We start from the raw sequence: 13,037 nt of genomic DNA on the forward strand, positions 1-13,037 counted from the left end.
TCAGAGAAATAACTTGAAAATTCTAGACCTAATGTTTCAAATTGCAAGACTTATCTCCCTACCAGAGTAGAGGCTGAATATTAAGGACGATAGATAGTGATTGGTTCTCTTGCCTGGAAGCCATTCAGAACCAGCAGAGCAGGAGTGGATGAAGAATTTGCTGTATTTAAGGCAGTCTTATATGGCTTCTGGAAACTCACTCTTTGAATCGGAGTTTGATAAAAACCCAAGTTTTTAGTTTTATTTTCAGCATAAATTCTTGTAGGAACTGTCTGTGTCTTTGGCGATGGATTAGCCAGAGACGAAAGCCATGAGTGTCTCCTTCGTGTGCCCAGGAATGAATCTCTTGACACGAGCTGCCGAGTTGGGAGGGCTTCACCGTGCCTACTGCTCCTAAGCGGCACGGTCCACACTTGGAGTCATGTGGTTCTAAAGGACACTGGCATTCAAACACCAAACTGAGCTGCAAACTCGAAATGATTCTCCCTGTTGCTTTAAGAAATAAAAGGGACCCATGAGATGGTTCAGCAGAGAGAAGCTCCCTCCTGTCACTGAGCCGGAAGACCTGAGTTCCGCTTCTAGGACCTACAGGATAGAGAGGACTAATTCCCAAAAGTTATCCTCCACCTTCCACATACTCCCTGTGCCCTGAGGGACACACACAATTAATTCATTAATAAACTGAAGAATTAAAAATAAATAAATAAATTGTTAAGAAAGTGAAAGGGCATGGCTGTAAAAGCTCAATGGAAATTTAGGTTTTTAGTGTTAGGACTTTTTGGAGCTTTCACAACCAAAACCATAGTCAGATTACATTAAGACTCTAAGCTTTTTTTTTTTTTCAATCTCACAAAGGTTTCAAAATGGTTGAAAGTAAAGCTGTTGAAGACGATGACACGGAGACGTCCAGCATACAGATTTTCATACAAGAGGAGCCAGAATGCCAGGTTCTCAGTCAGAATCCCTGCACTCCTTCAGGTACCCGGGCATCGTTTGTTCTCAGAATCCCTGCCCACCTTCCAGTACCAGGCATCGTTTGTTCTCAGAATCCCTGCCCACCTTCTGGTACCGGGCATCGTTTGTTCTCAGAATCCCTGCCCACCTTCAGGTACCAGGCATCGTTTGTTTTCAGAATCCCTGCCCACCTTCCAGTACCAAGCATCGTTTGTTCTCAGAATCCCTGCCCACCTTCAGGTACCGGGCATCATTTGTTCTCAGAATCCCTGCCCACCGTCAGGTACCGGGCATCATTTGTTCTCAGAATCCCTGCCCACCTTCTGGTACCGGGCATCGTTTGTTCTCAGAATCCCTGCCCACCTTCAGGTACCGGGCATCGTTTGTTCTCAGAATCCCTGCCCACCTTCCAGTACCAGGCATCGTTTGTTCTCAGAATCCCTGCCCACCGTCAGGTACCGGGCATCATTTGTTCTCAGAATCCCTGCCCACCGTCAGGTACCGGGCATCATTTGTTCTTTTCCATAATGGGCTTTCTGCAGCATGTGATGCTTTTTGAAAATCCTTTTATTTATTTATTTTTTAAAGGATGATTAGGAAAGGAAAGGGAATTTGTGTGGCAATAGTGACTTCATAATCAGAACCACTGTTTCTGTCTTTCGTGGCCTCTGCTGATCTTATCTGCCTTCTGCCCCTGAGAGTGTATGTCCAGTGTGTGTCCTCTGATGACTATGGTGATCCCAGAACTTCTGTGTCTGTGACATCCCAAAGCAGCCTTGTGCTCTACAACAATACCTCTGTTTATGAGCCACTTGCTCAGTGGCCTGCCCGGATCTCAGGGCTGCCTGTGGATGAGCAGGCTGTGTGCCCTCTGTTTTCCGGCATCTGTGTGGAGGGATCAAATCAACTCGTTCTCATACACATGGTGCTGTGAAAGTTGCCTATGGCTGGATAAGGCCTCTAATGCTCCCTGAAATATGTGTTCATCGTAAAGAGACCAGAAGGTTGTAAGACATACCAAAGCATATTTGTAACAAAATGTATCAGGAAGGCAATAAGATGAATAATGAATAGTGTTGAAAGAACATTATCATTTTTTAGAACAATATAAAAAAGATACTGTACACATGGAATCAGCACCTGAATGAAACAAGGCTTATGTCCTGCCAGAGTGATACAGTATGGGTTGTTTTAAATGTTTCAGACATACAATGATCCATACGTGTCTTAAGCAACGCGGATTTTCTCAACCTTCTAAAAGAGTCTCATTCACTCTTTTCTTTTTATCCCCCTCCTGAGACAGGGTTTCTCTGTGAAATAGTCCTGCTGTCCTGGAACTCACATAAGTCCAGGCTGGCTTTGAACTCACAGAGATCCACCTGCCTCTACCTCCCGAATGCTGGGATTAAAGGTGTGAGCCACCACCACCTGGCGAAAGTCTCTTTCTTTACAGTGGGAAGATTTTAGACACATGAGGCAGTTTAAGGCTTTTCTGTCTCTTGACATTTTGTATGCTGACCTGTTCCTGAGATAAAGCCTCCGATCATTAAACCTCCCGGTTGTGCTGACCCATCTGGGGCCTGGAGGAACATACAGCATGGTTTCTCCTTGCTAACATTGCTTTGAGAACCTGATGCCAACAGCCTGGTTCTTCTCAGCTGTCTTTGGGGGTCTGTTGTTTCTTTGTTCCGAGTAACTTTGCTTTGAATTAGACCATTCTTGCTTTCTTTTTTTAATTAAGCTTCCATGCTTTAGAAAGAATCCACTTTGGCCTTTCTTGATAACTTGTTATTGATACTTTACCACTGAGAGACAGGTGTATGTGTCAAATCAACGGGGGAAGTGGGCCAGTTATTAAGAGGCTGGATTCCAAACCTCCTAAATGGGGCCCTTGTTGCTAGAGTCCAAACTCACGTCCACTGAACGACAGATAGAACACTGGCTGTTTGGTAACTTTATTCCTTCTATGTTGTAGAAGCATTTTCTAATAATTTTAATGGCCCGTTGAAACCAAGAAATTACCAACTAGAGCTTGCTCTGCCTGCCGAGAAAGGGAAAAATACAATAATATGCGCTCCTACTGGTGAGTCGGTTGTGGTAACTTATGCAATTTTCTCTTTGCTTTTTCTTTTATTTTTGGGTGCTGTGATAAAATGAAGAAGTTCAAGTTTTCCCCTGTTGCATTTACCATTGTGAAAGCTGACCTATTTACACAATGTATCTTTTCTAAAGAACATGGACAAAGCAAGGGAAATGCCTTCTTAGTTTACTTCCGGTTCTTGCTGTTTGAGTTGATGTTACCTAGGAAGTAGCTTGATAGTTTTCAGCCATCGTTTAAACTGCTGCTGTCCCTGCAGATGGCTGATTGTTGCGGAAGTTGCTTGTGCGTTCCTGGCTGCCTAGACCACGAAATAATCACACAGAAACTATATTATTTAAACCACGGTTTGGCTAATCACTTAAACGTATTGCCAGCTAGCTCTTACCTATTTCTATTAATCTGTGTATCGCCACGTGGCTGTGGCGATATACACGGCTTCTCGCAACTCCACTTTCTTTCTCCCAGCATTCAGTTTAGTGTCCCCTCCACCCCCAGCTCTTCTCTGTCCTATCACAGGCCAAGGCAGCTTCTTTACTCATTAACCAATAAGAGCAACACATATACAGAAGGGTTTCCCACACCAACTGATTTGTTTATCTGTCCCAATGGTGATAGAGAAGTGAAAAATAAAGACATTCTAGAGAAGCGTCTAACGTTGGTTTTGTTTCCTTTTCCTTCCATACCAAAAGGTTGTGGGAAAACCTTTGTGTCACTTCTTATATGTGAGCATCATCTGAAAACATCGCCACATGGAGGAAAAGGGAAAGTAGTCTTTTTTGCTAATCAAATTCCTGTGTATGAACAGCAGGCAACTGTGTTCTCACGCTATTTTGAAAGACTTGGGTATGTATTACAATCAGTTTAACTGTGTTTTTTTCTTTTTTTTAAATTCTAGCTTCATGCTATAAATTTGCTTTGTTTCATTTGGTTTTTTTGTTTGTTTGTTTGCTTGCTTGCTTTTTTTGTTCTTTTCTGAGACAGGGTTTCATGTAGCCAGAGCTGTCTTCCAACTCACTATGTAGCTGAGGTTGGCCTAGAAGATAGGATCTTCTTGTGTCTACCTTCTGAGTGCTGGGGTCACAGTGTCACGGTGTGCACTGACATGCCTAGTTCTTCTGTGTTTTTTCTTAAATAATTTATGTATTTTATTTTACATGGATCGGTGTTTTGCCCATCAGTATGTCTGTGTGAGAATGTTGGATCCCCTGGAACTGGAGTTACAGACAGTTGTGAGTTGCCATGTGGGTGCTGGGAATTGAACCCAGGTCCTCTGGGAAGAGTGGCCAGTGCTCTTGGTCATTGAGCCATCTCTCCAGCCCCTGTTCTGTTTTTTTTTTTAAAGATATGATTTGGAGAAAATTACCATAGACTTAGGTTTTAGAGGTAACTCCTTTGTGGAATAATATTTTTCGTTCAGCTCCAGCAGAAGGGCTAAGCGCTCCTGGGTTACCCTGCAAAGGGAATGACCTTGAGGCCAAGGTTAATATTTAGATGATACAGCAGTCATTCTTAATGATTTTATACGTCATTTGACATTCCTCTTTGAAGAATTTTTCATCTCCTAATGACTTGAAAGAATAAGTATACTGAGGTCAGTTATAACCAACTTGCTTTTCCTGATTGCTGGCTTTTTGTCAGGTTTGAGTGTTATCTTAGACTACTCCCCGGTTGTATTCTTTCGGGTTTAGGGGGAGCTTCATTAATGGTTGCTCGGATCTGGCGTCTCACCTTTGTTTCCTTGTTCACATCGCAGTTGGTAATAAGGGATTTCTGTTATTTCCCAGGTACAGCGTAGCGGGCGTTTCCGGGGCAACGACTGATAATGTCTCAATGCAGGACATTATCGAGAACAAAGACATCATCATCCTCACGCCCCAGATTCTTGTGAACAGTCTCAACGATGGAACCATCCCCTCGCTGTCTGTCTTCACCCTGATGATCTTTGACGAATGCCATAACACCAGTAAACACCACCCGTACAATCAGATCATGTTCCGATACCTAGATCACAAACTCGGAGGGTCGCCAGGCCCACTGCCTCAGGTAGTTCCAGTCAGGTGACGTCTCGGAGCAGCCCTAATCATCCAGAATCCCACTTAGTTACTCTTGTAGCCACATTTGAGGTCATCCTCCTCACGTTCTAGGTCTATCAGTTAGCAATGCATTGTTTAGTTTTGATTCATTCATTTAACAAACAGTTGTCCTTGGTATCTAGGGTGGAAACCCTTCACAGAAACCAAATCAAGGCTGCTTAAGTCTCTTGTCTGAGATGACATTGCATTTATATATAATTTACACATTTTCCTCATGCATACTTTAAATCATCTCTAGATTACTAATATTGTATAGTATAATGTAAATTTTATATCAATAGTTCTTGTATTGCTTAGGGAATGAAGGTGGGAAAATTTATACGTGTTTAGTACTTGGGAAGTTAAAAAATATTTTTGATCCATAATTGTGTGAATTCACAGATGTATGACATCTGGATTTGAGGGCCAACTGTGTGAATCATGGGCTTCCATGTACCTTGGGCATTGTTTTAGGCCCTGGGGACACTGCTACAGAAGATAGAATGCTAGCTCTCATGCAGTTAAGTCTGCACAGGGAGCCAGCCACATAGGAGTTATATCACAGCTCATCATGAGGTTTGCTGCTGAGCTGGGGAAAGGGTGTAGTCAGGATGCAAATAAAGGCAAGGCAAGACCTAGTAGAGAAGTGGGGAGCTAAGAGGAGTTTTCCAGGAAGATAGCTTCATGATTTTTCAGTACGAGGGTTCTGTGTGTCCAGAGCCTGACATGCTCCAGAATCCTAGAACCCTATCATGTCACTTGAGTGTGAGGTAAGAAACAGCAGCGGATGAGGCAGAACAGGAAAAGGGGGACAACTGGTGAAGCTGATGGTTGTGGCAGATGCCCCTGGAGACATCTATCTGGAGGGTAGAGCATCCGTGGGCGGGTCTATGGCTTAACCCAGGAAAGGAGCAGCACCCGGTCCCATGTCACATGACAACGATCACTCCAGAGAGTCATTATTAGGCAGGACAGGAAGGAAGGGAGGCTGGTGCATAAATTCTCCTTCTTCTCCATCCGAGGAGAGGCAGGTGCTTTCCTAAAAATCATCAGTGTAGAAATGGGAGAGGGAGTCGGAGGGGCAGGAAGATCTGAAACCCTGGATGAGAACCGAGATGGGTACAATAAAGAGTCATGGTATGATATCAGGGGCCTGAACGAGGCTGCGAAACACGAATTGTATGCAGTTCTTTCGCTCCAGTAATTGCCCATTTCGAGTGTGCAGGTTGAAGGACATTTAGTGTGGTACCCACAGCTTGTTCTTTTCAAGTAATGTTGGCGGTAAACAGATGCCTGACCGGTGAGTTAACCATGCAGTAATGTCGAGCGCTGGCTGAAGGACAGCGTCTCACTGGATCTACACAGCGCTCGTTTTCAATGGCCACTTCCCCTTCACTGAGTGTTGATGGCACTTGATAAAGCACACAAAACGAATGGGCCGTGTGTGTGGCTGGAACGGACATGCCATTCCCTTTCATTCCCGTTGTGATGTTTTCCTCCTCAGTAGGAGACACGGGGAGAAAGGAAAGAGTAGCCCTGCCTGGAGAAGGCTTCCTCTCCTCTCTTACTCTCCTTAGTGTCTGGATGATAAGCTTCGATTAGTGCTTCACTTTGGAGGCCCTTCTGCTCACAACATCCTGGAGAATGTCCGAGAGCCACTGATGGGGATGCTCCTTACAGGTCATCGGACTGACTGCCTCAGTGGGTGTTGGAGATGCCAAAACTGTAGAGGAAGCCATGCTGCATATCTGCAAACTCTGCGCCGCCCTTGACACGTCCGTGATCGCCACGGTCAGAGACAACTTGGAGGAACTGGAGCAGTTTGTTTATAAACCCCAGAAATGTAAGTGGGGCTCAGAACACTCCCCTTGGGAATCTGTGACTCTGCTCCTCCTCCTTCAGAGACAGTGGATGAACTCTGATGTTGTATTTTTTGGGCAGAGGCATTTTTAACCCCACACTTTAGGAATAAGCGTGTTTCCTCTCTTTCTCCCTTATCGACCTCTCCTCCTGAGTCTCAAAAGTAGCCTGAAAGGGACAAGCATCCCTGCTCTTTGTCTCCAAAACCCTAACACAAGCACCAGCCAGAGAGTGAAGGGGGTAGTGAGAAAATTTAATTGTATTGATAGCCAGCGGCTGGGTCAGACCTCTGTGCTCCATGCCCTAACTAAATACGACGGGGTCATCTTGCTCCTGTATGTATCTGATAATTGTAGTTAAAATGATCTAAATCATAATAGCTCTCACCAAAAGGCCAGGGCAGGTTTTAAAAAATGAGATTCACTTGCAGATTATTAGTGATTAACTAGCCACGCAAGCAGGGAGGGGCAGTAGTTACATAAGGCTTCATGTTAGCCTGTAGTGGAATGGGAGGGCCCAGCTCTGTTTATTTCTAAGTGTCCCCCATGGGAGACTGTGAAGAAGGTGCCTCCCACCCCACCCATGTTTGAGCCCTTGGTGTAGCACGAATAATAAAACCCAGAGACAGATATTGGGGTTCAACCTGATGATCAGAAAAGCAAAGCAATCAAGCCACTAGAGAGGTCTTACTGCTAAGATGTCCTTAAAGAGAGAGCAAGTTCCCATCTCATCCCACTTTTCTATCCCTCTCTAGTGTTGGGTTAAAGGCATGCGCCACCACCTGGGTCTTTGCTGCACCGCGTAGCCCAGGGTGGCCTTGAACTCACAGAGATCCGCCTGCATCTGCCTCCCAAATCCTGGGATTAAAGATGTGTGCCACCTCTGCCTGGCCTCTATCATCATAGCTTTACCTTTTGGTCTTTAGGCAAGCTTTATTCATACGGCATAAATAAAATATCACTCTGCCTTTGAACTTCATCTGCTTCCAAGTCTTGCAAAGGCTGTGTTGCTTTTCCTGACTCTGCAAACTCTCCACGTGTTATCCTGAGCCCGTGTCCCAGCTGTGCCCGCTGCATGGCTGCTCCTGTTCCTGCCTTTTTCCTTCCTTTGCTAATTTTATGGCAGCCTCCCCAGGGAGACTGACTTGCCTTCCGCTGGCTCCCTGGTGCCTTGCCTGCACCTGTACTGCAGGACTCGGTTGGCTGGGTTTCAGAGCACGCCTTTCTTCCCTCCAAGAACCAGCCTTCCGTGTAGCAGTCCGTAGTTCTTGCCAGTCCTCTATTACCAGAGCATGGCATGTGACAGGCGATTCTTTTTCTGTTGGAAATACGCAAATGTGAATAGTAAGACCAATGAGAACACTCTCGGGAGGGGGCAGAAGGTGTAGAGAAGGCGAATAGGAAAGCAGGAAAATGGGGCTGGGGTGTGGTACCTGCAGAACCCCAAGGGCAGCAGCCAGACAGGCAGAGTAGAGGCTCCAGGAAAGCTAGGCTGAGAGGCTGGGTTACACCGAGGCAGTAGAGACGTTAGGCTCGGCACAGGAAGCAACGTGAGGCTATCTCAAGACTTTTGAGCATTTGCTGTGATTGGGCCACTTACCAGTGAGTGTGGAGCCTGTGGCTTTTCAGAGAATGTCACAAGGGCAGAGAAGGGTTTGGAAATGGCAGCATTTGACCTGTGCTTCTTTCAAACAAGTCGTGTTCCTTTGTCTCCAGTTTTCAGGAAGGTGGAATCACGGACTACCAACACATTTAAGTCCATCATATCTCAGCTGATGAAGGAAACAGAGGGACTGGCAAAGAATGTCTCCGAGGAACTCGGTAAGTCTGTGCTAACTCAAGGTGAGATACTCAGTCTTTCTGAACCCAATTCCTCTTTTTAAAATGAATTATTGACCTCTTGAAATAAGAAAAAAAATACAATTATAAACATAAAGCACTTTGATTTCGGGTCATTTAGTAAATAATCATTTTACTAAATCTCAGTCTTCAGGATAAATATCCTATTTATAATGGATAAGAAAGAAAATTAGAAGATGAGGCATGTTAGCACCAATGCTTGAAAACCATTTGTTTGCTTGTTTTGCCCTCTAGGAAAATTATTTCAGATTCAAAACAGAGAATTTGGCACGCAGAGATACGAGCAGTGGATCGTCGCCGTTCACAAAGCCTGCATGGTGTTTCAGATGCCGGACAAGGAGAAGGAGAGCAGCATTTGCAGAGCGCTCTTTCTGTACACGTCCCATTTGCGGGTGGGTTGCTGCTGTGAATGACCAGCTTCGGTCCCTGCCTCTCCTGGGACCTGCCCTGTGGCAGCTGAGAGAACATTAGCTTCTTATCCTAGCCGAATTAAAAACTCTCCAGGAAGCCATCCCCAACCTCATTTGTCTTCTAAAACTTAACGGCAAGTCTACAAGACTGGAAGAGAGGCTTAGAGTCTGTGTCGAGCCTCCAGCTTTGCCTTATTTTTGTGGTGGGAGAAAATTGGGTGATGCTAAACCCTACTGCTCTAGATTTGTGATTGGTAACCGCCATCTCTGAGTTCAAGACATGGCTCCTGTTGCCACATCCTGAAGCCTGTGTGGTCTTAGTTTGTTAAAGTCACATACTTAGAACACTCGGGGCTCTGGTTAACACAGAAGAAGGGACTAGCAGTACAACCGCCACTTTGTTGTTAACACGGTGAGAAATATTTGGAGACTTGGACCATAGCAGGTGTTCACGGAATTTTAAGGCTTAATGAACTTTCAGAGTTGGTGGTAAGGGCCTTCATTCTGAAAGGCCCATGGGTACTTAGCTATGACTTTGGAATTTAAGGGGAATGTCAGCACCACGATGCAGGAGGATGTCAAAGCTGATTTGCTTTTATTATTGTTTCTTATGACGCATTGCTATTCCTCTCCCAAGGTGGAATTTTACAATATGAAGTGAGTCTACTTAATTAATATTTCTAGCTCACTGAAACAAAAAAGGAAACCAGCTTTTGGTTCAGAGTTTTGTTATTGTTTTTTAATCATAGACCCACTAGGGGCTATTCACCTCTTAAATCTCAGCTGTGCAACATGAGAAAGATTTTCTTGAAACTGGTTTTGATCTCAGTACAGCCAGTTGAACGTCGGTGTAGTGGACGTGGGGAGTTGGAAGTGTACTGAGACTCACCTTTCCTTTGAAACAGAAATACAATGATGCTCTCATCATCAGTGAGCATGCCCAGATGAAAGATGCTCTTAATTACCTCAAAGCCTTCTTCCAAGATGTCAAAAATGCAGCATTTGATGAGACTGAGCAAGATCTTACGCGGAGGTTTGAAGGTGAGGGCGACTCGGAAGTCGTCGCTGGAGGCCGGTGACTTGATTGGCAGCGTGCACGTTATACTTAGCGTATATTTATTTGCTGATGCGGTTGTGCTGGGTTTAAGATGGGACATGATAGTGGCTATGATGGAGCATGACCTTAGCATGGCTGAAACCCCAGCACTACAAACAAAAGAAAGCAAAAATCTTAGAGTTAACCTAACGGGGAGAGGGGAGCACGGGAGGGTTTGGCTTCAGAAAAATCCAATACCTATAGGCACATCTGTTCCTTTTCCACCTTTAATTTGGGAGAAGGAAAAACAGTGGTATTTGAAAAGGATGCTTCCCACAGTTAATGAGTAATGGTATTCTGTCTAACTCAGTAATTTAAAAATGTTTAATGACACCAACATGTGTTCTAATGAGGTTAAGAAAACTATGCTTTATGGATATTTCTTTGTTTTTTTGAGTCAGGGTTTCTCTGTGTAGCCCTGGCAGTCCTAGAACTCGCTCTGTAGACCAGGCTGGCCTCGAACTCAGAGAGATCTGTCCATCTCTGTCTCCCAAGTGCTGGGATTAAAGGTGTGAACCACTACACCTGGCCTATGTATACTTTTAATAATGAGAAAATGTCCCTACTGCCCTTACATTATACTCCAAACATGGGAACATAGTAAATGGAACATTTCTATCAAGTAGCAATCACTACTTTTTTGGCTATATTAAATTATTTACTATACATATGTATTGCCAGTGATGTGCTGTGTTGATCAACGTAAGTCAGTTATCTGGGGGAAAGTGTATACATGAACTGCATATGTTTACTATAATTTTACTGATATGGGGGATAATGTCACACAGAACTTACAAATGACAAACACGAAATTCTTCATTGTAAAGAAGAGTTAGCCATTTGTGGCCCACGGGATGCTTTTGGTGGTCTTGGCAGGACCCTTGTATCCATAGCCAACCACAGACTGCAATCCCCAAACAGATGTAGTTCTGATATGGATGCCAGGTATGTTTTCTGTAGGAATAACAACTAGTAAGACAACAGAGACATGCTGGGGCCTCGCTGACTTCTCAGTGCAGTGAGCGGCTTCTCTTCTGAACCAGATAAAGCCTTTTGACTTGACTCATAAGTAACAGCTAAATTTAACCTGCATTATATACTTAGCGTTTTACAAAGTCTGGACTGCCAACAAAGGATGAAGCAACTGTTATCTTCATTTCCATGTGTAAGGGCTTCTACTATGCTCAGTTTCCCACCACCAATGTCTCATTGAACTTGTGTAAAACTGAACATACACACACACACACACACACACACACGCACACACACACACAGATACATACATACACAATAACTCAAGCACTAACTCATAGTAAAGTGTGATAAAATGAATTATGAAATTAAGGACCAGGGCTATTTGTTGTATTTGTCTTTAGTATAAGTCATTGAGCTGCAAGGATATAGAATTGAATTTTTAAGGTTATTTTTAAGAACTTAACAATGACTATCATAATCCGGTTTGATCTGACCCCAGTATACCATACATTTTTTTAAACGATAAGACATCCTGTGTTCCGGTTTTTAACTTAAAACATCCTTTTGAAAGCCCCCTTTAATCCCAACATTTGGGAGGCAGAGGTAGGCGGATCTCTGTGAGTTCGAGGCAAGTCTGGTCTACATAGCAAGTTCCAGGACCGACAGGGCTGCATAAAGAAACCCTGATTCAAAAAACAAACTAACAAATAAATAAAAAAAAACAAATAAAAATATGTATCTCTTTTGATCTTTCCACATCGGCAGGTTCATCAAGTTTTCCTTTTAACCTTGTATTTCCACCAGCTGGGTAGCCTAGGACCTGTGGAGCAGTGTCTCAGTGATTGGGTTATTTCCTGTATATCTTTCATAGTTTTGACAGTCTTGGTGACTGTCCTCGGAATCTTCTCCACAGCTTCCTAAACAGAACTCAAGTCAAATCCCTAAGCTGTTGGTTGTAGAATGTGTGAGCTTTGTATTGCTAAACTCCTTTCCTAAAGGGGTACACCAGTTGAAGTGAGTGGTTACGTCTCAGATTTCTGGCTAACAATGGAGAGGTTAGCCATTAGAAGTGGAAGGCCACAGTTCTAAAGCGTCTACATTCATAAGCCTTTTGCAAAATGCTCCCCATTTGCAGAAAAGCTGGAGGAACTAGAAGAAATTTCCAAGGATCCCAGCAACGAGAATCCTAAACTCAGAGACCTCTACCTGATCTTACAAGAAGAGTACCACCTAAAGCCGGAGACCAAAACCATTCTTTTTGTGAAAACCAGAGCACTTGTGGATGTAAGCCTTGTGTTTGTGTGTGTGTGTGTGTGTGTCTACTTTTAAGGACAAGGTTGCCCTTTCCTCACTACCCTGTAATCAAGTATCTACACCTGTGTGGGCCTGTTCTGATTGTTTATCTTTGCCTAAAACCTCCTTGTTTTATTTACCCAGTCATAAGACTTGGCACTATAGAGTAAAAACCTCATCTTTTTTTTTTAAAGATTTATTTGTTTATTATGTATACAACATTCTGCCTCCATGTATGCACACAGGCCAGAAGAGGGCGCTAGATCTCATTACAGATGGTTGTGAGCCACCATGTGGTTGCTGGGAATTGAACTCAGGACCTCTGGAAGAGCAGCCAGTGCTCTTAACCACTGAGCCATCTCTCCAGCCCCCAAACTCATCCTTTTTAAGACCTTCCCATTAAAATGTTCACGTCCA

General features: G+C 44.0%; 1 protein-coding gene across 1 annotated transcript in view; it reads left to right on the top strand.

Annotated features, from left to right (window-relative positions):
- Ddx58 (DExD/H-box helicase 58) overlaps positions 1-13,037 on the top strand; it is a 42,291-nt gene that overhangs the window by 16,691 nt on the left and 12,563 nt on the right. The window contains exons 5-13 of the mRNA XM_041667351.1: positions 856-978; positions 2,930-3,037; positions 3,745-3,898; positions 4,840-5,098; positions 6,808-6,970; positions 8,703-8,807; positions 9,081-9,238; positions 10,162-10,297; positions 12,463-12,611. Of these exons, the coding sequence (XP_041523285.1) occupies positions 856-978; positions 2,930-3,037; positions 3,745-3,898; positions 4,840-5,098; positions 6,808-6,970; positions 8,703-8,807; positions 9,081-9,238; positions 10,162-10,297; positions 12,463-12,611 (1,355 nt within the window). The remainder of the gene's footprint in view (positions 1-855; positions 979-2,929; positions 3,038-3,744; positions 3,899-4,839; positions 5,099-6,807; positions 6,971-8,702; positions 8,808-9,080; positions 9,239-10,161; positions 10,298-12,462; positions 12,612-13,037) is intronic.

The sequence above is a fragment of the Microtus oregoni genome, unplaced genomic scaffold (genome assembly GCF_018167655.1).
Source record: "Microtus oregoni isolate MIOR12 unplaced genomic scaffold, Mior012 000017F_ref0000208, whole genome shotgun sequence".
In the NCBI taxonomy this organism is placed as follows: domain Eukaryota; kingdom Metazoa; phylum Chordata; class Mammalia; order Rodentia; family Cricetidae; genus Microtus; species Microtus oregoni.